The 23,681-nt window shown below is 42.5% G+C and overlaps 3 protein-coding genes across 3 annotated transcripts; all 3 read left to right on the forward strand.

Annotated features, from left to right (window-relative positions):
• The first annotated feature begins 2,595 nt into the window (after window positions 1–2,595).
• Window positions 2,596–5,078, forward strand: LOC119815560 (protocadherin beta-14-like). The gene is given in 2 exon segments (XM_038331734.1): window positions 2,596–4,326; window positions 4,328–5,078. Coding segments are annotated over 2 exon segments (2,376 nt in total). The 5' UTR covers window positions 2,596–2,638; the 3' UTR covers window positions 5,016–5,078.
• Window positions 5,079–12,477: 7,399 nt separating this feature from the next.
• LOC119815338 (protocadherin beta-18-like) lies at window positions 12,478–14,865 on the forward strand. Its single transcript, XM_038331470.1, has one exon. The coding sequence runs from the start codon at window positions 12,478–12,480 to the stop codon at window positions 14,863–14,865; it is 2,388 nt and encodes a 795-aa protein (XP_038187398.1).
• A 2,501-nt stretch (window positions 14,866–17,366) lies between these two features.
• LOC119814751 (protocadherin beta-15-like) lies at window positions 17,367–19,754 on the forward strand. The gene has a single exon (XM_038330774.1). It carries the CDS (start codon window positions 17,367–17,369, stop codon window positions 19,752–19,754), a length of 2,388 nt encoding a protein of 795 aa, XP_038186702.1.
• Window positions 19,755–23,681: the final 3,927 nt, after the last annotated feature.

A 23,681-nucleotide genomic window follows, 5' to 3' on the forward strand; every position in this document is an offset into this window, starting at 1 on the left:
GTCATTTAGACCTCTTCTGTCCCAGACAAGAAAGTTACAAACAAAAACTCTGCTCTCAAACTGTCTGTGAAATTGCCAAGGTCAAACCAAACTACCAAAGAGGCTCAGACGGGCATTTCAGCTCAGGTGCCTTATATCTTAGTTACTCTTCTATTGCTGTGATAAAACGTATGGCCAAGGCAAATAAGTTTTAGACGTGTTTAACTTGGGGCTTATGTTTTCAGAGTGTTAGAGTCCATGATAGTCTGGTGGCAAACATAGCTGAGAGCTTACATCTTGATCTACAATTGGAGGCGGAAAGAAAACTATAAGAAAGTCATAAGCTCTTTAAAACATCAAAGCCTGCCTCAAGTGACATTCCTTCTCCAACAGGGCCACCCTTCCTAATCCTTCCCAAATAGTTCCCCCAGCTGGAGACGAAGTGCTCAACCATCAGAGTCCTTGGCAGACATTCCCATCCAAGCCACCATACCATACAATGGAGTGCATGTAAAAGAATAGTATATTTTAATAGACACCTTTCAGGGTAATCCACAAATTCTGCCTTAAATACAATAGACAATTTTAATAGTTACTTTTTTCTTGACTTGAGACTATTTTCCACTCTTCCTAACTTCATTGAAATTCTGTTTGCCTTTCAGAGAATTATTTGGAATCTAGATATTTTTTGTTTTGAAGAAGTTACTTATTTTCCTTTTTTCTGTAAGTGAACATAGGTTATAGTGTTCTGTGTATAACAAAATTTACAAATGCCTATTGTTTTCCAATAAGAATAGCCCTTGTCCATGACCTACACACACCCACTTATATACTTTAAATTATCCCTGGATTACTTATAATACCCAATGCCTAATAAAAAGGGAAAGTCTTACATACTCCATACAAATAAAATGTTTGCGGTTATATTGTGACTTATTTTATTTTTATAATCTTACTGCTTTAGAGTGAGAGATTGAACTAGAGTCTTAATAAGCATACCACACACTCACACCACTACTGAGTGACCTCCCTATATTTTAATTATCCGCTTAACATTTAGTTAGTTCTTTGTGGTTTCTTTAAAATGCCAACTCATTAGTTTCTATGGTAATGATCCTAGGAGGTAAAGCTATCAGCATCCTATTTTTAATAGGTAGGGAAACAAAGGTACACAGTTTGTACAGGTCTGTAGGTAGTAAGTGACAGTACCAGGATTCTAATGTTGACATCTTGGTTTCAGAATCTATGTTTCTAAATAGTATCTATCTCTTAGGTCATAGTTACTTGTCTTTTCTAGATGCTTCTACTATTCTTTACCTTTGAGTTGTTTTTTTTTTGGTTTTTGTTGTTGTTGTTGTTGTTGTTGTTTGTTTTTTCGAGACAGGGTTTCCCTGTAGTTTTTAGAGCCTGTTCTGGAACTAGCTCTTGTAGACCAGGCTGGCCTCGAACTCAGAGATCCGCCTGCCTCTGCCTCCCGAGTGCTGGGATTAAAGGCGTGCGCCACCACTGCCCGGCTACCTTTGAGTTGTTATATCTTAATTATTAGCTTATCAATTCTTCTAGCCTTCAAGTTTTACAAAAAAGATCATCTTATGTGCATTATATCTTCGTGTGTGTGTGTGTGTGTGTGTGTGTGTGTGTGTGTGTGTGTGTTTTCAGACAATGTCTCCCTACATAGCCTTCCCTGGCATGGAGCTCACTATGAAGACCAGATTAACCTCAAACTCTTACAGATCCCCTTGACCCTGCCTCTGGAATACTGGGATTAATGGCATGCACCACTACATATACCCTACTATTTTTAAGTGTAAAATTAAGAAGTCTAATACTCCCATGACTTAAACTAAGTTAATTACTAACAGTAGTATGTTATGTATTTTTCCAGATTCATAAGTGTGTGTGTGTGTGTATGTGTGTGTGTGTGTGTGTGTGTGTGTGTGTGTGTGTAAAATGTAGTGGTGTTACCAATTATATTATGGACTCACACCAACAAATATTTACTGGAGAAGAGGTAAATATGTGTAACCACTAAAGGATTGCCTTGAAATAATTATTATTTATTTATTTGGGGCACTTTAGTGGGTCTTTTTGAATTGAACATCTAAGAACTAATGATTTCATGCAGAATATGGACTTTGTTTCAATTATAATTCAAACAAGCCAACAACAAGGGACATTTTGTAGAAAAGTGGAAGAGGCCAAACAGACTGAGTTATAAGTTATAACCAAAAATTGTGCCTAAATACATCGATTATGATAACAATATTGTAATTAAGTTTTTTAAAGGCCTTGCTAATTAGAAATAGTTAATGAATATTTAAAGATAAACATAGTCTGTGTGAAATTCGCTTTTAAATAATCTACATAGATATATTCACAAAATTTTAGGAGATAAATATTAAATGAAAAACTTCACAGAGACACATGGTGGCGCTATAGGATAACATGAAACAGTGCATAGCCAGCCCTGTGGGCTCCATTATCCAGAGGACCAGGGAACAGCCAATCCGTTGAGAAGGGAGGTATCACAGGAGCTTTACCGACAGAGCTGCCAAGGGATTTTCAATAGAAAAATCGGAAATTCCTCTATCAAAATTGGGGCCAAATTTAATTTTTGCAACAAAAGAGATTGCCTGAAGGAACTCTGGGAACCAGAAGGATGATGATTCTGCAGAAAAGGCAAGTCTTGGTTTTCTTTGTTTTGCTGGGATTGTCTAGGGCAAGTACTGAATCTTTGCACTATTCTGTAGCAGAGGAAACAGAAATTGGCTCTTTTGTGGCTAACCTGGCCAAGGATCTGGGGCTGGGAGTAGCGGAGCTGTCCTCCAGGGAGGCCAGAGTAGTGTCAGATGATAATAAAAAGCGTTTACACCTTAATTTGCTGACGGGAGATATGCTCGTGAGTGAGAGACTGGACCGGGAAGAGCTGTGTGGCTCCTCCCAGCCCTGTGTGCTGCCTTTTCAGGTGGTTCTGGAAAACCCTTTACAGTTTCATCGAGCTGAGCTGCATGTCAGAGATATAAATGATCACTCCCCCACATTCCTGGACAAGGAAATATCTATTAAAATACCGGAAAGTGCATTGATCGGAGCCACATTTTTAATTGAGAATGCACAAGATCTGGACGTAGGAAGCAAAGGTCTCCAGGACTACACCATTAGTCCCAATTCTCATTTCTATGTTAAAATTCACGACAGCAGTGATGGAAAGATGTATCCGGAGCTGGTTCTAGACAGAGCTTTAGATCATGAGGAGGAATCTGAGCTTAGACTGACACTTACAGCCTTGGATGGTGGGTCTCCACCCAGGTCTGGGACAACATCGGTTCTCATAAAGGTTATGGACATCAATGACAACGCTCCCGAGTTTGCTCAGAGTTTCTATGAGGTGCAGGTCCCAGAGGACACGCCCGTTGGTTCCAGTATTATTGCTATCTCTGCTACAGATTTAGATATGGGAAATTATGGGAAAATATCATATTCATTTTTGCATGCATCAGAAGGCATTAGAAAAACCTTTAAAATCAACCCAACATCTGGGGAAGTCAACTTGAGATCATTACTGGATTTTGAAGTAATACAATCCTACTCTGTAAATATCCAAGCAACAGATGGTGGAGGTCTTTCAGCAAAATGCACTCTTTCAGTTAAAGTATTGGATATAAACGACAATGCACCAGAAGTGACCATATCATCGATTACAAAGACAGTTCCAGAGAATGCTTCAGAGACCCTGGTCGCTCTTTTCAGTGTCCGAGATCAAGATTCTGGGGACAATGGAAGGATCCTTTGCTCTATTGAGGACGACCTTCCATTTATCCTGAAACCCACCTTCAAGAACTTTTTCACTCTACTCTCTGAAAAAGCACTGGACAGAGAGAGCAGATCTGAGTACAACATCACGATCACAGTCAGCGACATGGGCACACCCAGGCTCTCAACCCAGCACACCATAACAGTGGAGGTCTCTGACATCAACGACAATGCCCCCACCTTCACTCAAAGCTCCTACACCCTGTTTGTCCACGAGAACAACAGCCCCGCCCTGCACATAGGCACCATCAGCGCCACAGACTCAGACTCAGGCTCCAATGCCCACATCACCTACTCGCTGCTGCCCACCCACGACCCACAGCTGCCCCTCTCCTCGCTCATCTCCATCAATGCCGACAATGGGCAGCTGTTCGCGCTCAGGGCGCTGGACTACGAGACCCTGCAGAGCTTCGAGTTCCGAGTGAGCGCCAAAGACCAAGGCTCGCCTGCACTCAGTAGCCAGGCGCTGGTGCGCGTGCTGGTGCTGGACGCCAACGACAATGCGCCCTTCGTGCTCTACCCGCTGCAGAACGCCCTTCACAGAGCTGCTGCCCAGGGCGGCAGAGCCTGGCTACCTGGTCACCAAGGTGGTGGCTGTGGACCGCGACTCTGGCCAGAACGCCTGGCTGTCGTTCCAGTTGCTCAAGGCCACGGAGCCTGGACTGTTCAGCGTGTGGGCTCACAATGGCGAGGTGCGAACCTCCAGGCTGCTGAGCGAGCGCGATGCTTCCAAGCACAGGCTGCTGCTGCTGGTCAAGGACAATGGCGATCCTCCGCGGTCTGCCAGTGTCACTCTGCATGTGCTGGTGGTGGATGGCTTCTCTCAGCCCTTCCTGCCTCTGCCTGAGTTGGCGCGCGACTCCACCCAGGACGAGGATGCGCTCACGCTGTACCTGGTCATTGCCTTGGCGTCTGTGTCTTCGCTCTTCCTCTTGTCTGTGCTGTTGTTCGTGGGGGTGAGGCTGTGCAGGAGGGCCAGGGCGTCCACTCTAGGTGACTACTCTGTGCCTGAGGGACACTTTCCTGGCCACCTGGTGGACATCAGCGGCACGGGAACCCTGTCCCAGAGCTACCAGTATGAGGTGTGTCTGACGAGAGGTACTGGGACTAATGAGTTCAAATTCCTGAAGCCAGCTCTCCCCAGTCTTCAACTCCACGATGCTGGTTCTAATATGCAGGAAAAGGAGAACTTTCGGAATAGTCTTGGATTTAACATCCAATAAAATCTCCTTTAAACTCTGAATATTAGCCGGGCGGCGGTGGCGCACGCCTTTAATCCCAGCACTCGGGAGGCAGAGGCAGGCGGATCTCTGTGAGTTCGAGACCAGCCTGGTCTACAAGAGCTAGTTCCAGGACAGGCTCCAAAGCTACAGAGAAACCCTGTATCGAAAAAACCAAAAAAAAAAAAAAAAAAAAAAAAAAAAAAAAAAAAAAAAAAAAAAAAAAAAACTCTGAATATTTTACCTTCATTGTCAAATTGCAGGTGATTCTTTTCCTTGATCTGCAGTGGATTTTAGGGTTTTACTGATGTTGCATGCGTTTTCATTTCACATGTATCTCTCACAGTTGCTTTAAAAATCGCTATGGGGTTTAGGGTGTAAAGAAACAATCCTCACTTTTTGTTTATTTTGTCGGAGTTTTATGTTAATGGTTCTACTGTTTGTAAGACAGCGCAAGACAGAGAAATGGAAATGCTGACTAAAGTATTGAGGGTAAATGTGTTGCGCTGGTGGGTACTGTACCTGGTGGGGTCCAAGGCAGGCAGTTCTGGGTGGATCTACAACAAAAGAAAGCGGGGGAGGAAGTGGAGGAGGGAACTAAAAGGGGGCAAATGCCACCAAATAAGGGAGTTGTTCCAATATACTATTAAAATCCAGCAAGTAGGGATCTGGGTAGAAATTATATTGAATTATTAGTATTCTTTGTTAGATTATTTCATCATAAAATATTTTTTAATACTGCCCCTCCATATCCAGCTGTGGAGGACTTTGTGTCCTCGTGTTTTCATGAACTGATTTCTGTTCATGTGCCCTGCGTTAAATACTGATTGCTCAAGTAGTTTTTCTTTATCTATTTTCTAATCGTTCCTTCTAATTCTCAAAATATTCTAGGTCTTGATACTGCTGTTGCTTGTTTTTAAATACACATTTGCTTGGTCAAAATTCATGGTACTCCTTATCATTTATTGCTAAAGCAGAAAATAAGTTCATAATCTTATTCTAAGTAAAATAGTCTTTTACCAGAAGAAAACAGTATAAAAAGTTCCTAGGAGGACTGGAGAGATGGCTCAGAGGTCCTGAGTTCAATTCCCAGCAACCACATGGTGGCTCACAACCATTCGTAATAAGATCTGGTGCCCTCTTCTGACCTGCAGGCATACATGCAGGCAGAACGCTGTATACACAATAAATAAATAATTCTTAAAGGAAAAAAACCTCCTGGGAATTAAATATTTTAATGTAATTTTTTTCATTTTGTGTGAATTGGTGTTATGCCTGAATGTTTGTCTGTCTCTGTGAGGATGTCTGATCCCCTGCAACTGGAATTATAGACAGTTGCAAACGTTCAAATTGGTCCTGAGGATTGAATGTGGGTCCTCTTTAAGCGCAACCAGTCCTCTTAACTGCTGAGCTATCTTTCTGTCACCTGAAATTAAGGTTTTAAACCATTAAAATGACTTAGATTTACATTTCCTAACCATTAATAAAAGTAATATAAGCCAAATATGGAAGAACAAATCTGTAATCCCAGCACTCAAGCAACTAGGGGTGGAGAATAATCCATTCAAGATTATTTGGGGGCTACACAATAAGAATTTTCCTTAAAAATAAATAAAGAAGGAAACAGAACCTGATATATGGGTATATATCTATAATTGAGGCACGTAAGAGCCTGGAGTGTGAAGCCAGCCTGAGCTCTGTGAGACACAGTCTCAAAAATTACGAAGAGGCAGAATGGAGAATTGGGGTTGGAATCCTCACACTTGAGACTCTGAGGTAGGCGGCTGTCATAAGTTGGCAGGACTTATGACATGCTATGGACGTGACATAACAGAAACAACCATGCTATGCAGTGCCCTCAATACCAGCCTCTACTATACGGACTGAGACTCTATTTCTAAAGGACTCACTATGATCTTAAAGAATGAACTGTGAAGTACAGCGTCTAGTTGTGTGGGCCCAGCAGGTGGGTACAAAACTTTGGCTTCATTCTCAGCTCCTAGTTAAAAGAGTAAATATAGGTATGTGTGCACACTGAGCGCTTTGGGTGCCCAAAGATCAATTTTTGGCATGCACAAAAATGTAACTTTAAAATATTATTAATACTTTGTGATCTCTCTCAGATAGCTATGAAGAATAAATCTGTATTTATAATTGATAAATTCCTGAATATATTTTAAATTATAGGGTCTCAAATCTGTAGATGGAGAGTTCAGTGGAGGAGTATAGACAGAGCTGCTAATAGCTACTATGTAGCTATGTGGATATATGACCAACATTATTATGTCAGCCTCTGCATTCATAGGAAACGATTAGCTATTAAGAACTTGTATATGCCCTGGGCAGTGATGGTGCACACCTTTAATCCCAACACTAGGGAAGCAGGGGCAGGCAGATCTCTGTGATTCTGAGGCCAGTCTGGTACAGAACGAGTTCCAGGACAGCCAGGCCTACACAGAGAAGCCTGTCTTGAACCTCCCCCCAAAAAGACTTTAGTATATTATCAGTTCAAATTTATTGTTGAAATGTAGAGAAAGTGATAATTATGAAGTCTATATTTTCCTGGGACCACTTAGAATCTTGGAAAATTCAATGGTTTGTATAATGGAAACCAAATTCTAACAAACTTGAGAAATTCAAACCTTTCTATCAATGGTTTATATAATCGAAACCAAATTCTAACAAACTGAGCCATTTACTGTAGCCCTTCCTAATAGTCGGTATGGTTCCTTAAGAGCAACATTTGTGAGATAAGAGCAAACTGGAAATGCACCAGCCCTTGTGTGGAATTTTAGCCTTGAACTTGACTTTTTAGCCTTAAGTTTAATTAGCTATCACTGTAGCAGTAATCTTAGGTACCGATAAAATCAAATGCAGGTTTATATAAAATAAATTATTCCCTAAGCGTAGATTACTCACCCTATTGCTTGGATTTTTAATACTCTGCATACACTAGGAAACATGAAGCCAAGAATGAGAGTCAGCAAGAAACAAAACAATGGTGAGATAACTTAAAAGAATGTAAAATTAGTATCATTATCAGGCAATCTACAATACAATAAGCATGTTAATTGAAATAGAAGTTAAACGTGAAAATGTATGGGTAACAAAAAATCTGTAAAATATGACAGATGGGGGCTAGAGAGGTTGGCTCAGGCATTAGGAATGGGAATTCCATGCCCACCACCCATCTCTCGCTGCTCCCAGGAAACTGACTCCCTCTTCTGACCTCTGCCGGCCCCTGCACTCACACGTGCACATGTCCACATGCAGACAGACACGCCAACACTAAAATGGCATATTTAATAAGAACAAAATTAAGCTTCCATATGTAAAACACATTAATCAAAAATCAAATTTTGAAACAGAATAAGACAATAAAATCACAACAAAATATTTATTCACCAAAAAAGATATTCAAATACAATCATACATTATGTAACTCAAAAAGTTAATACAATGAAAATACAAGAGGAGATGATTAAAAACACAGGCAGGCATGCCAGCTGTGGTGGCACACAGTGGTAGGATTGTCTAAGGAGGCAGAGGCAGGAAGGGCACAAGTTTGAGGTCAGCCTGGGCTACACATTTTAAGAACTTCAACAAAAAAAGAAAAACCAAACACAGGACAGAGTAAAAGTTTTAACAGACATACAAAGAGAGAGATGAGATTTTCTTTTTCTCTTCTTCTTCTTCTTCTTCTTCTTCTTCTTCTTCTTCTTCTTCTTCTTCTTCTTCTTCCTCTCTCTCTCTCTCTCTCTCTCTCTCTCTCTCTCTCTCTCTCTCTCTCTCTCTCTCTCTCTCTCTCTCTCTCTCTCTCTCAGTTTTTTAGGACAGAGTTTCTCTGTGAAGACCTGGCCATCCTGGAACTTGTTCTATAGACCAGGCTAGCCTTGAACTCAGAGATCTGCTTCCATCAGATAAAGTTAAAAGTGTACACCACCACTGCCCAGCAAGACAGATGAGCAAATTTTAACCAGAGCAGAATCTGAAGAAATAAAGAAAGACTGAGGGATTTCTAGAATTAATGAAACATCAGCAAACAAATCTAAGAGATTGCTGTAAATATAAATGAAAATGTTACAGAGATGTTTGTCTATAAACATCATACTGGAATTTCAGAAAACCAAAGAAAAAGAGAAATTTTATTTTAAAAAATTGCAGGAAATGGGGGCTGGAGAGATGGCTCAGAAGTTAAGAACGCTGACTGCTCCTCCAGAGGACCTGAGTTCCATTCCCAGCAACCGCATGGTGGCTCACAACCATCTGTAGTAAGATCTGGTGCCCTCTTCTGGTGTGTAGGCATACATGCCAGCAGCAATACACTGTATGCATAATAAATAAATTTTTTAAAAAACTGCAGGAAATAGAAATTTAACTTCAACACATGATGATTACACTGTCCAATCTGATCTGTGTTTCTCAGGAGAAGCAATGGAAAATAAGAAACCTTCAATATACTGACAGAAGTTAGCAAGCCGTTCTATCCCGTCTTCTTATAGAGTCATCGAAGGAGAAAACTGAACAAAATTGACATCATTTTAGTTTTAATTAATAAAGATTACAGGGAAGAAACAGTATAGATTTTATCTTTATGGACCCATACCTTGCCACAGATGTGGTCTAGGAGTTTGGCATGTCTTTGTTTCTAGCAGAAAGCCACATTCTTTCTCTCCTCCTCTCCTGATAAAGTCTCAAAGTGTGGTCCAGACCCGGTTCAAATTGGTGATTCCCAGGCCTCGGCTTCTGGAGTGCAGGAATTATGAGCGTGTATCGTCAGGCCTGATTCTGTAGTCATTTTTACTCTAGGATATCAACATCGGACCACAAGTACTTTCTAGAAGTGGTAGTCTCCTATGACTGCAGAGTCTCTCCTCTCTTGCTTGCCCCCCAAACAGGACTCCCCAGAAATGAATGCAAAGACAGATAAAAGGCCTTTGTGCATTCAAAGGAAGCACTGTACCTCTGAACTACATCTCCCAAACACAGCATCCTTAAGCTGTGTTTTATTATTTTCTTGGAGGGTTTCAAACACCAATTATGTCAATAAATCCCAAATTCATCACTGAAGCTCAATTCTTTTCTCAGTTTCATTTATATGATGGAAGAGCATGTGTGTGGCTATAGGGATGTTCTGTGTTCACCTTAAACTTTTTTTTCAAGACAGGGTTTCTCTGTAGCTTTTTAGAGCCTGTCCTGGGACTTGCTCTGTAGACCATGCTGGCCTCAAACTCACAGAGACCCACCTGCCTCTGTCTCCCGAGTGCTGGGATTAGAGGTGTGTGCCACCACTGCCTGGCACACCTTAAACTTTGTTGTTGTTGTTGTTGTTGTTGTTGTTGTTTTCCAACTCACATTTTAAAAATTAAAAAAAAACCTTTTTTTATTTTACATACCAATCCCTGTTCTCCCTCCCTCACCTCCTGCTCCCACCACCTTCTCCCCACCTCACCCCCAGACACTCCTCAGAATGGGTAAGGCCTCCATGGGGAGTCAACAAAGTCTGTCATATCACATTGAGCCAGGACCAATGTATCTAGGGGTAGGAAGGAATCCCTCCATAGGGAATGGACTCCAAAAAGTCAGTTCATGTTCTAGAGATAAATCTTGAAAAAAATTTAATGTCCTACATGGGTTTAAAGTTAAAATTCTCCCTTCCCCTAAACTGAAAAATGTTCCCCTTCCAGCTCCATGTATATCCCTCTTCCTTATCTTCTTTCTATGTTTACACCACCAGTTAACATTGCTAACATCATATGATACTTAATTCTTGTAAATGGAGTAATTTTTCCTCACTAGAACACTCCCCGTATGACTGAACTATCACTTCATCCCGTATTATCCTACAGTGTGGGTGCAAATGCATTACTGCATTTTCAGTTGAGGCCCCATCATCTCCTACCTCTATTATTGCAACAAGCTCTTTTCTGTGTCCAGTTTCTTTTAAATATATAATTCCTTCCTAGTTTATTCTCAACTCTGAAACACGTTTATCTTTAAAAAAATAAAACCTGGATTATATTACTTTTCTGTTCAGAAAACTTCAGCGTTCTTGCATTTCCACTGACATGCCTTATAAATTCTTTGCTTGCTTTTCCAGTTTCAGCTTTTACCAGGCTCCTCTTGTTCTGTGCCGTTGCCACGGTCCTTACTTCAGTTCTTTCAAAACACACCTTTCATTTTATATTTGCAGCATGACGTTTTCGCCTTCCTGAAGACCAGGGATTCGCATGTGCTCTCTTAGCACTGAGCTAGGCCTCCAGCCCGGCCAAATGTAATTTTTTGTTTAGATTACTTCCACCTATTTCTCACGTATCAGTTTAAAATACACTTTCCCCAGGAAAGCCTTTTATCCACCTCCAAACTGTGGTTAGTTGATCCTCTTCTATGATCTTATATTAGCATGAGCCTCCTCATCAAGACAGTCGTTATGCTTCATGTTAAGTGTTCATTTCTTTCTCTCTCCCCTTTTCATAGCTGAAATAGCTTCTACCTGATTATCATTCACTCCCTAATACTTACCACATTACTAGCTCAAGTACGTACTTAATAAACAGTCACTGAGAAAATCAGGGAATAGATAAATAAAATACTTGGAACCATGCCTTTGGAAGCCCTGAATGTGCAAATTAGCGAAGTCCTGTTTCACGGTTTTTTTGATGTCAGAATCTGGACACATCATACCCTATTCTATTCTGAGAATGTACTTTCTACTGCAGCCAAGAAAGTCTCCTTTGAGAATTCCTATGGAAACGGTACCGTTTACCTGACCCAAAGTATCCAAGTTCCCCCACACAACCATTTAATTTTGCACATACCAACTTCAAGTGCATAAACACATCCTTCCAGCCTTTTCTGAGAGCATCTAATAATGACTGGGAGAGATCTCTAGGATGCCATTTTCAATTTTCCTAAGAATCTCTTGCTCATCTTTGTAAAGTCATTGACATGGGAGCCCTTTGTACTATCTTTAGTTTTACTGTTGCCTTTAAGGAGAGGGCAGGGACTGTTTGAAACAGGATTCTATTTTAAACCATTTCACCAGCACGGCTCTATCGGAGAGTGATTTTTTGTGTTACTCACAAAGGCTACAACTCGTAAATGGAAATGGGAATAAAGAAGAACATATAATTTAGGTTCGTTAACCAATACATTCGATAAATTAGTATATTGTCTCAAACTTACTCGGCTTTGTCAAATCCTGACATAGTCACATGGTGGCGCTGCAGGATAAGATGGGAGACAGTTTCCTAACTGCCGCTCAGTTTTCCCTTAACCAGCGGAAGTGAAAGCACCGGATGAAACAGTACACCGGCATTCTGAAAAGGTGGAGCACTGACAAGACCCTCCTGAAAGGACTGCACATCTACACATTCCCAAAGGTCTAGATGAGCAAAACCACCCTCTGAGCAGCCGGAGACTGAGCTGAAAGAGAACAGCAGAAAAGCATCTTGTCTAAGCGATGATGGAGCCAGGAGTGAGGAGGGCTGTTCAGCATATAAGGCAAGTGCTGCTTTATTTTGTTTTCCTGGAAGGGTCCTTGGTTCTTTCTGAGACCTGGAGCTATTCTGTGGCAGAAGAAATGGAGACCGGCTCCCCTATAGCCAATCTAATTAAAGATATGGGTGTGGGAGACCTGGCTGCACGGGGAGCCAGAGTTATATTTGATGACTATCAGCCTTATTTGCGGTTAGAACCTGAGACGGGCAACTTGCTCTTGAATGAAAAACTGGACAGGGAGGTACTCTGTGGTACCAGTGAACCCTGTATATTGCATTTCCAGGTGTTATTGGAAAATCCTTTGCAATTTTTTCAGGCTGAGCTTTTGGTTGAAGACATAAATGACCATACTCCCACATTCCTAGAGAAACACATATTTCTAAATATCTCAGAAGGTGCTAGTCCAGGAAGTTCATTCCAAATGGCTAGTGCTCAGGACTTAGATGTAGGAATGAATGGTGTCCAAAATTATACAATAAACGCTAACCCCTATTTCTACCTTAAGTTAAAAGACAATGGTAAGGGAAGAAAATACCCAGAGTTGGTACTGGATGGATCTCTGGACAGAGAAAAGGAGCCTTCAATTAGTTTAATACTAACAGCCCTGGATGGTGGGTCCCTGCCCAGGTCATCGACAGCACTGATTCAAGTTGTGGTTGTAGATGTCAATGACAATGCCCCTGAGTTTGAAAGAACGCTGTATGAGGTTCAAGTACCAGAGAACAGCCCTGTGGACTCACTGGTAACCAGAGTGTTGGCTACAGATCTGGACACAGGGGTAAATGGAGAAATATCTTATTCATTTTCTCATGTATCTAGAGAGGTATGGAAAACATTCAGAATCCATCCAGTTTCTGGTGAAGTCCATTTGAAAGCACCCCTAGATTTTGAGGTAATTCAGTCTTATACAATAAATGTTCAAGCTGTTGACGGTGGGAGTCTCTCAGGAAAATCAGCCATTATTGTTCAAGTTATAGACGTGAATGACAACCCGCCAGAAATAGTCCTTACGTCTCTTATGAGCCCCATTCCCGAAAACTGCCTGTCAGAAATGGTAGTCGCTGTTTTCAGTGTAAGAGACCAAGACTCGGGAGACAATGGCCGAATGTTGTGCTCAATTCAAGACAACCTTCCTTTTCTCTTGAAACCTACTTTCAAAAATTTCTATACTCTAGTAACAGAGAAAATACTAGATAGGGAAAGTAGAGCTGAGTACAACATCACCATCACAGTCACCGACATGGGCACACCCAGGCTCTCAACCCAGCACACCATAACAGTGCAGGTGTCTGACGTCAATGACAACGCCCCCGCCTTCACACAAAGCTCCTACACCCTGTTTGTCCAAGAGAACAACAGCCCCGCCCTGCACATAGGCACCATCAGCGCCACAGACTCAGACTCAGGCTCCAATGCCCACATCACCTACTCACTGCTGCCCAACCATGACCTGCAGCTGGATCTCTCCTCGCTCATCTCCATCAATGCTGACAATGGGCAGCTGTTCGCGCTCAGGGCGCTGGACTACGAGACCCTAAAGACCTTCGAGTTCCACGTGGGCGCCACAGACCAAGGCTTGCCCGCGCTCAGCAGCCAGGCGCTGGTGCGGGTCCACGTGCGGGACGCCAACGACAATGCGCCCTTCGTGCTCTACCCGCTGCAGAACGCCTCTGCGCCCTACACAGAGCTGCTGCCCAGGGCGGCTGAGCCTGGCTACCTGGTCACCAAGGTGGTGGCTGTGGACCGCGACTCGGGACAGAACGCCTGGCTGTCGTTCCAGCTGCTGAAGGCCACGGAACCCGGACTGTTCAGCGTGTGGGCTCACAGTGGCGAGGTGCGCACCTCCAGGCTGCTGAGTGAGCGCGATTCGCCCAAGCACAGGCTGCTGCTGCTGGTCAAGGACAATGGCGATCCTCCGCGGTCTACCGGCGTCACTCTTCATGTGCTGCTGGTGGATGGCTTCTCTCAGCCCTTCCTGCCTCTGCCTGAGGTGGCACGAGACCCCACGCACGACGATGACGACTTGCTTACGCTGTACCTGGTCATTGCCTTGGCGTCTGTGTCTTCGCTTTTCCTTTTGTCTGTGCTGCTGTTCGTGGGAATAAGGCTGTGCAGGAGGGCCCAGAAGGCTTCTCTGGGTGGCTGCTCTGTGCCTGAGGGACACTTTCCTAGACACCTGGTGGACGTGAGCGGAGCGGGTACCTTGTCCCAGAGCTACCAATATGAGGTATGTCTGACTGGAGTATCAGATACCAAAGATTTTCAGTTCCTAAAACCTGTGTCTCCCAACCATGAGGTTGTGAACTTCATGGAAGAGACCTCTACTTCTGTCAATGGTTTTGGATACAATTAAGAATCCGTTGACTTGCCAGGCGGTGGTGGCGCAGGCCTTTAATCCCAGCACTCGGGAGGCAGAGGCAGGCGGATCTCTGAGTTCGAGGCCAGCCTGGTCTACAAGAGCTAGTTCCAGGACAGGCTCTAGAAACTACAGGGAAACCCTGTCTCGAAAAAAACAAAACAAAAAAAAAAAAACAAAAAAAAAAACAAAAAAAAAAACAAAAACAAAAAAAAAGAATCCGTTGACTTTGCAGATGGTTCCAGATGGTTCACTCTTTCTAAACATTGTTGTTTCCCGTTGTTTTGTCTTCATAAGGAATCTCTAGCTCCTTGCATACTGTTCCAGGTTAGTCTGTTTTATAAAATCACTTCTGGTGCAGACAGAGAACTTGGCTCATTCCTGACAAGTCAGTGTTTCTTCAACTTGTCAGATATCAACATGAGTCATTATTGATTTGAAAATGCTCACTTTCATTTTATTTCATTTAATTTTGCACAGAAACATTCTCAAAAGTTTGAAATGCGATAGAGATGTCATGATATCAGTGTGTTTTCTGTCCAATATTATGCTTCCCTAACTAGAAAAGAGTATCTGAAAATGCATGATTTTGTTGTACAACAGTATTAATTGGGAACGACAATATGTCTGAAGTACAAAGGCTTTTATTGTCTTCATATATACATCCAATATATATAATACACATAAATATTGTTAAAATGTTTTTTAGATATTTCAAAATTTGTTAAATGCCAGATCCCTCTTAAGACATCTGGCTAGCCCACCTTATGTTTTCTGAAAATATCTCTCTCTTCAGCATAGGTATAGGACCAAAGCTGATTTCGTTTTGTACAACTCAGGTCCCTCTATGTTCAGACAATTGGATGGCGTGATGAGCACGGCTAATCTAAACTGAGCCAGGCTGATCCTGTTTACTTTCATAATCACTTTAGAAAACAAATGTATGCTAGTCTTTCTGTTAAGAATGAAACAAGAAAGTGATGTCATCTTTTGGGGACACACCAGAAGTCACACCTCTGAGAGAGGAAAGGACGGAAACAGACAAGTGGTCCTGTGGAAGACATTCTTGTCAGTAATCCCCAAGTCGGCTTTCACTGTTGGGTGGGACTGGGGACAGAGAACTAAGATGTGCTCCTTTAATAGATTTTTCTAGTCCGGCTGAGAAATTCTTGCCTGGATTGGTGAATTGTTCCTGTTAATTTTGTATTTTCTTTGAATCGTGCATGCTACTATAACACATCCAAAAGCTTTGTAAACTATTACAGAAACATGAAAGGGGACTGTGAAGTCTTTCTCAAAATGGGTAATTTTGAAGTCAGAAGTGGTGGTAATCTCAGGAAACTGAGGCAAGTTCTTGAGTACAGAGCCAGTAAAGACCTTCTTTAGTTAGGACAACTACGATGTTTTTCCTTTAAGGGAAAGATGGCTTAGATATGCTGTGTTATTTCAAATGACTACTGAAAGAATATAGAGTAGGAAGATGCTGTCTTGTTCCTTCAGCTTATTATAAAATGAGTTAGGTTCCCAACAAAGCAAGAGGCAACTGCAATGGGAGGAAAATCCACACAATTGTGTGCTTTATTCTATGATGAATTAAACATCTTCTCTGTCCCAAGGATTATTTTAGATGTTGGGATGCAGCAGTGAAGCAAACAATGCTGAAGTTCTTACAGGGTACCCAAAAGAAATACTCAAACATTCATCTACGGTACCTGTGATGAAAAACACCAGGGAGAAAGAAAGGGGTGAGAAGTGCTTTCATCTAGTTTTCCCCTAGGCGAAAAGTTTTACAAATTTTTAAGTTTCTGGAAATAAGTAGAGAGTGTATCATAAACTGGATCTAACATGTAGATTTTTTCCTTTATGAAAAATCAACCAATGTGAACCACAATTGTGTTACCTGGAAGACATAAACTTACAAAGAAGCCCCGAAGTACTGACCCCACTTTATGCTAAATTTGAAACTGCATGCCTATATGTTACAAATTTTACAAGATGACTGATCAATCATTTCTATGTCTTCTTTCATTTCTCAGTTTCCCCTAGAGTGTCCCAGCACAGTTGCAGGGTTTCTAGTAGGGAGGCAGCTCGTCTGGGTTGTTTACTCATGTATTTTTCAGACTCTGACACATTAATAACAAGAATTCCTTTTGCTTAGTGAAGGACTGCACAATCAAAATACCATTAATTTCTTGATTGAATTTATTTTCTAACTTCTGACAACCAAAATAGACTACATAAAAAGAATGGAACCATGTAGCGATTTGTTGAGAAGCAAAAATCAACGCATGGTGGCGCTGCAGGATAAGGTTTAAAAAAGGACGCCTGCGGAAGATGGAAAAATGCTTCTTCGGGTCTCTGGCTAAAAAAAGACCTTAGACAGAGCTCAAACCATTATGTCTCCAGAGAACGCTGCCGACCTACACTTAGGAACAGACTATAAACTGACAGACTGACCGCTGTCTGGGTGCCCTTGCACCCTGGGTGCCGAAGCAAAGATGAAGATTGGAAAGGAGCACAGACAAAGGCAAGTTCTGTTGATCTTTCTCTTATTGGGAATGGCTGAGGCGGGCTGGGAACCCCGCCATTACTTTGTATTGGAGGAGACACCCAGCGGCACGTTTTTGGCTGATCTGCTCAAGGACTTAGGGCTGGGAGTTGCAGAGCTAGCTGCTAGAGGAGCCCAGGTGGTCTCTGAGGATAACGAATCCCGCTTGCAGCTTGATCTACAGACTGGGAAGCTAATATTAAATGAAAAATTGGACCGGGAGGAGCTGTGCGGCCCCACTGAGCCCTGTGTCACACATTTCCAAGTGTTACTGAAAAAACCGCTGGAAATATTTCGAGCTGAGCTACGAGTGGGAGACATAAATGATCATTCTCCCAAGTTTCCTGACAGAGAAATGACCATGAAAATCCTGGAGAGTAGCTCTGTTGGTTCTGTGTTTCTACTTAAAAGCGCTCAGGATTTGGATGTGGGCAACAACAGCATTCAGAACTATAGCCTCAGTACCAATTCCCATTTCCATGTTTCTACCCGAGACCAAGGTGATGGGAGGAAATACCCAGAGCTGGTACTGGACAAAGAGCTTGACCGCGAGGAGCAGGCAGAGTTCAAATTAACTCTGACAGCGCTGGATGGAGGTTCTCCGCCCAGGACTGGCACCTCACAAATCCGGATTATTGTCTTGGATGTCAATGACAATGCCCCTGAGTGTGCGCAGGCTCTCTATCAGGTGCAGATCCTAGAGAGCAGCCCCGTGGGTTCCCTGGTTGCTAAGGTCTCAGCCGAGGATTTAGATGCTGGGACAAACGGAGAAGTATCATATTCCTTTTTTCATCGGTCTCAGGAGATGAGTAAAACTTTTGAGCTAAACGCCCTGTCAGGAGAAGTTCGAGTAATTAAAACACTGGACTTCGAGACAGCATCTTCGTATGAAATAGACATAGAGGCATCTGATGGCGGAGGGCTTTCTGGGAAGTGTTCTGTTTCTATTCAGGTGGTGGATGTCAATGATAATTACCCGGAACTAACTATTTCGTCGCTCACCAGCCCCATCCCAGAAAATTCACCAGAGACAGAAGTGGCTCTATTTAGGATCCGGGACCGAGACTCTGGGGAAAATGGAAAGACAGTTTGTTCCATCCAAGATGGTATTCCTTTTGCACTGGAACCTTCTGTTGAAAACTTCTATAGACTGATGACAGAGAGCGGGTTAGACAGAGAGAGCAGAGCTGAGTACAACATCACCATCACAGTCACCGACATGGGCACACCCAGGCTCACAACCCAGCACACCATAACAGTGCAGGTCTCTGACGTCAATGACAACGCCCCCGCCTTCACACAAAGCTCCTACACCCTGTTTGTCCAAGAGAACAACAGCCCCGCCCTGCACATAGGCACCATCAGCGCCACAGACTCAGACTCAGGCTCCAATGCCCACATCACCTACTCGCTGCTGCCCACCCACGACCCACAGCTGGATCTCGCCTCGCTCATCTCCATCAATGCCGACAACGGTCAGCTGTTCGCGCTCAGGGCGCTGGACTATGAGGCCCTGAAGACCTTCGAGTTCCACGTGGGCGCCACAGACCAAGGCTCGCCTGCGCTCAGCAGCCAGACGCTGGTGCGCGTGCAGGTGCTGGACGCCAACGACAATGCGCCCTTCGTGCTCTACCCGCTGCAGAACGCCTCTGCGCCCTACACAGAGCTGCTGCCCAGAGCGGCAGAACCCGGGTACCTGGTCACCAAGTTGGTGGCTGTGGACAGTGACTCAGGACAGAACGCCTGGCTGTCGTTCCAGCTACTGAAGGCCACGGAGCCCGGACTGTTCAGCGTGTGGGCTCACAGTGGCGAGGTGCGCACCTCCAGGCTGCTGAGCGAGCGCGATGCGCCCAAGCACAGGCTGCTGCTGCTGGTTAAGGACAATGGCGATCCTCCGCGGTCTGCCAGTGTCACTCTTCATGTGCTGCTGGTGGATGGCTTCTCTCAACCCTACCTGCCTCTGCCTGAGGTGGCGCGCGACACCATGGGCTACAATGAAGACCTGCTCACGCTGTACCTGGTCATTGCCTTGGCGTCTGTGTCTTCGCTCTTCCTCTTGTCTGTGCTGCTGTTTGTGGTGGTGAGGCTGTGCAGGAGGGCCAGGGCGACCTCGCTGGGTGGTTGCTCTGTGCCTGAGGGACACTTTCCTGGCCACCTGGTGGATGTCAGCGGCGCAGGGACCCTGTCCCAGAGCCTCCAGTATGAGGTTTGTCTGACCGGAGACTCTCAGAGTAATGAGTTCAGATTCATGAAGCCGGTGTTTACCAATATTCTAAACCAAAACTCTGATGGGCAATCAGAAGATTATCCACCCTTCTCGAGTATTTTAGGCATGTGAAACTTCACGTTTCATTTGCTGTGTAATTAATTCTCTTTTGATTTAGCATTTTCTTTTCAAATTTGGTGGTAATGTTTCATTGTATTTGTTTTTCATTTCTCTGCTAGTTTAAGGAATGTTATCGTTTGTTTACTAGCTTGTTAACTGTGTGAGTATTTTTCCAGTTCTGTTGTTACTGAGCGTTTTACATCAGGGCACTTTGTGTTCCTGATTGAATTTGCCATACTCTCTCTCAAAGGATGTGAATCTCTTCTAATGCACACAAGAGAACAGATTAGTTTATAGAGTGCTTGTGCAGTTTGTTAGAGACCCTAGGTTGGATCCCCCTGTAATTCCAGCCTTTGGAGGTGCAGGCAGGCTATCAGGAATTCAAGGTCATTTACTACAAAGAGAATTCAAGCTCAGCCTGGGCTATATGATGAACATGGCATATTAATTCTCAAAAAATAAAAATACATTCCTGGAGGTGTGGCACCACAGAAGAATATATGATTTCTTTTAAATCATACTTCATTTTAAAATTGGAAGTCCATAGGTTTTTGTTTGCTTGGTTTTTTTGGGGGGGAGGGGTGTTACTAAGAGTTCAGTCGCCTCCTTTATGTTATTTTTGGAAGAAGTTCATATTCATTAATACCAAGTGTCTTTCAGGTCCTCTGTTTATGTTTTCATTTCTCCAACAGGAAGGAGCAAGGTAATTTCAAGTTTTTTAATGTTCACTGTAAATATCTCATAAAAATGTATCCATATTGCCTCTTCTTTCTTGTCTAAATTAATACAGAAACGAATAAAAGCCTCCCTGTCATCTTTAGTTGATGGGAGCCCTTGGCATGCTGCTCCCGGAAGGTCTGTGGTAAGGAAGCTGCTGTGGAATCAATAGATTCCAGGAACAATGATGTATTTCTTGCTGTTATCACTTATAGTGGGGGATATCTTGATGTAAACCCCCAATTCTGGGCTCAGGTTACCTCCTGGTGGCATAACATTACCAATATCTACTTGATTTGGATGATGACAATGTTGGAATAACAAATCTTCTGGCCTGCCCTGTTACTTGAGTACCCTGTCCCTTTAAGAGACAAGCCCTGCCCACTCCCAATCTCCCCCTTCCTACAACTGAGGCGAGGGGATCTCAAGTCTTCTCTCCTTCCCCTCTCCTCTGTCCCTTCTTCTGAAAAGGCAGATTTTGCTTCTCCTTCCTCCCTTCTTTCCTCTCTCTTTTTCCTCCCTGCTTAACTCCTTATCTTTATACTCTTCCCAATACCTACTAAATAAACTCTATATCCAAGCTCTCTCTGCATGTTGTAACTGTCTGTCTCCCACCCACCTCAGTCTGCCGCCCACCAGGAGACCTGCCAGGGTTGTGCAGCCATGAATCATAACAGACATTGCTCTGACTGGTAAGGAATTTGGAACAAAATGTATTATAGAATTAACATTATTTTGTCAAACAATTTTTAGTAATGGATATGTTGATGATGTGTTGAATGATTTGGAGAAATAGTTAAAAAATAATAATGACCTCAAAGCTGTTCAGTACTGGTTCCTAGAACCTATGAATATTACTTTATATTGTAAAGATAAAATACAAATGAAATTAATGTTGTCAATAAACTAAACTTGAAATAGGGAGTGTATCCTAAATCATTTGGGTGGGTCTGATAGGACCAATGAAAGGTTTTAAAAGCAAAGATGAGTCTACTTTGAGATGAAGAATAGCCAGGCATTGTGGCACATGCCTTTAACCCCAGCACGTAAGAGGCAGAGTTAGGAAGAGTTCAAGGCCAGCCTTGACTAGTGAGGACCAGGATAGCCAGAGTTGCATAGTGAGACCCTGTTTTGAAAACATACATGCACGCCAAGAGAGAGGGAGGGGACAGAAGAAGAAATTTTCTAAGGACTGTAGATGTGGTTCACTATTTCAACCTGATTTTGAACTTCCTAGCAAATTCCCACATAGAATAAGTCACTTACTTGTGATATGTTTTTGGAAGTCTCTATTTCTCTGGTTGAAACCTGACTGATACAAATTTTGGTACCTGGACTAGGATGAAGTTGATAGAATGACTTAAAATATGGAAATGGGGCCAGCAGTGGTGGCACACACCTTTTAATCCCAGCACTTGTGAGGCAGAGACAGCAAGATCTCTAGGTAGCCTGTAGCCTGGTCTACGGGGTGGGTTCCAGGACAGTCAGGGCAACACAGAGAAACCCTGCCTCAAAAATAAACCATATGTATTTATAGAAGTGAATTTTAAACTGGGCTGTGGTCAGAGGACAGATGAAATTGCAGATACAGAATAGAAAAAGTTCAGATTGCTTTGTACAGACTTGGTAGAAATGTGATAGTAACGAGTGTGTTAGTGAAGGTGCAAAGGGAACTGAGGAGCATGGTGCTTATAGAACATGTTCGCACACAGAACTTATAAATCATTTAAAGGAAACTATGAAGAGAAATATAGACATTAAAGTTACTATTAGAAAGAGCCCAGGCAGGGAGAACATTTTGAAAGCCAAAGGAAAATTAATACTTTTATTCTTATATAGTAGCAGAACCCTTAGCTGAATTGTGACCTACATTATATGAAGAAAATCATATATTCATTTGGATGTTTGGCTAAGGAAATTTCCAGGAAAAGAGTTGGAAGTACATCCTGATTTCTTCTTGTTGTTTATAGTAAAATATGAGATGGTTGACTAGAGGAAATTTTCATTCTAATTGCTTTGTAACGTATGTTAAAATCAGGAGATTCACTGCCAGACATGCTTGCATTGGAGAGAAAGTTGTAGGTACAACTGGGAAAGCTTTCACTAGGGCTGGGAAATTCTAGCATAGTTAGTAACAGGGAAGCCTCTTTAAAGGGGCAAACAGGTTTTCTATTAACACGCTTTTAATGACTTTTCCCTCGTGTACCGAGACAGCTATGTGACACTGACTGCAGAGATCACATGTACCACACCCTCTGACTGATAGAACTTTCAGAAGTTGGTCTCATCTTTCTAGTCTCCAGTATGCCTGGTAATGGGTTAGAAAAAGAAAGTATTATTTTCTTCAGACTAATGTTATTAACAGCCAATGAGTAGGAATAGTTCCTGACACTTGGAAGCACTAATGACAAATTTCAAAATAATGTTGGTTTGAATACAAACTGGGAGAAAGAAGTTTATTACTGGTACATTTAGATTTGCTCTTGCTCTCGATTTTTCTAACTGGCATACTTGGGTTAATCCCAACAGTCTTCTCATATGTTTTGAAGTAGGCCCAGAGATTCAAACTTGTTAGGTCAGTTCATTCAAGTTTCCATTGTCTCACAAATTGTTTGGCAACTGTTTCTTCCTCTTCTATATAACGAAGTGTTGTGTGAAGTATTTGTGATACTTTGAATGAAAATTGTCTCCCATACGCTCGGATTGGTCTCTGGTTGGTGGAGCTCTTTGTGGGGCTGCTGGAGAAAGTACCCACTGGGTTGGGCTTGAGAGTTCATAGCACTGCACCCCATGAAGTTTTCTCTCTCCACTTGGTGTTTGTGGTTGAAGATGTGATCTGTCAGCTTTTTGCACTGGATCCCTGCTTCTATAGCACCCCCAACCATTATGGTCTCTCCCTCTCTCTCTGGAAACATAAACAAAAATAAACTTTCTTCCCACAGTCTCATTTGGTTATGGTCTTCTATCACAGCAACTGAAGAGTAACCCACAAAGTTTTTGTTATTTTCCTTTTATGTTTATGAACTTGATATAATTTAGTATTAAAATAATCCATGTGTGAATTTTTTCCTTAGCGAAGACTGCATTGCATTCTCCATTTTTTAATCTCAAAATTTATGCAAGTCATGGAATATTTGAAAGATATTATTTATTTATAATATTAATTTGATCTTTTGATCTATTTAGGCTATACAATGATGCTCTCCTTTTTATTATAGATAT

The sequence above is a fragment of the Arvicola amphibius genome, chromosome 5 (assembly GCF_903992535.2).
Source record: "Arvicola amphibius chromosome 5, mArvAmp1.2, whole genome shotgun sequence".
Taxonomy (NCBI): domain Eukaryota; kingdom Metazoa; phylum Chordata; class Mammalia; order Rodentia; family Cricetidae; genus Arvicola; species Arvicola amphibius.

Excerpts from the sequence above, each read along its gene's own strand:
- LOC119815338 (XM_038331470.1), top strand. The coding sequence starts at position 12,478 with ATGGAGCCAGGAGTGAGGAGGGCTGTTCAGCATATAAGGCAAGTGCTG.
- LOC119814751 (XM_038330774.1), top strand. The coding sequence starts at position 17,367 with ATGAAGATTGGAAAGGAGCACAGACAAAGGCAAGTTCTGTTGATCTTT.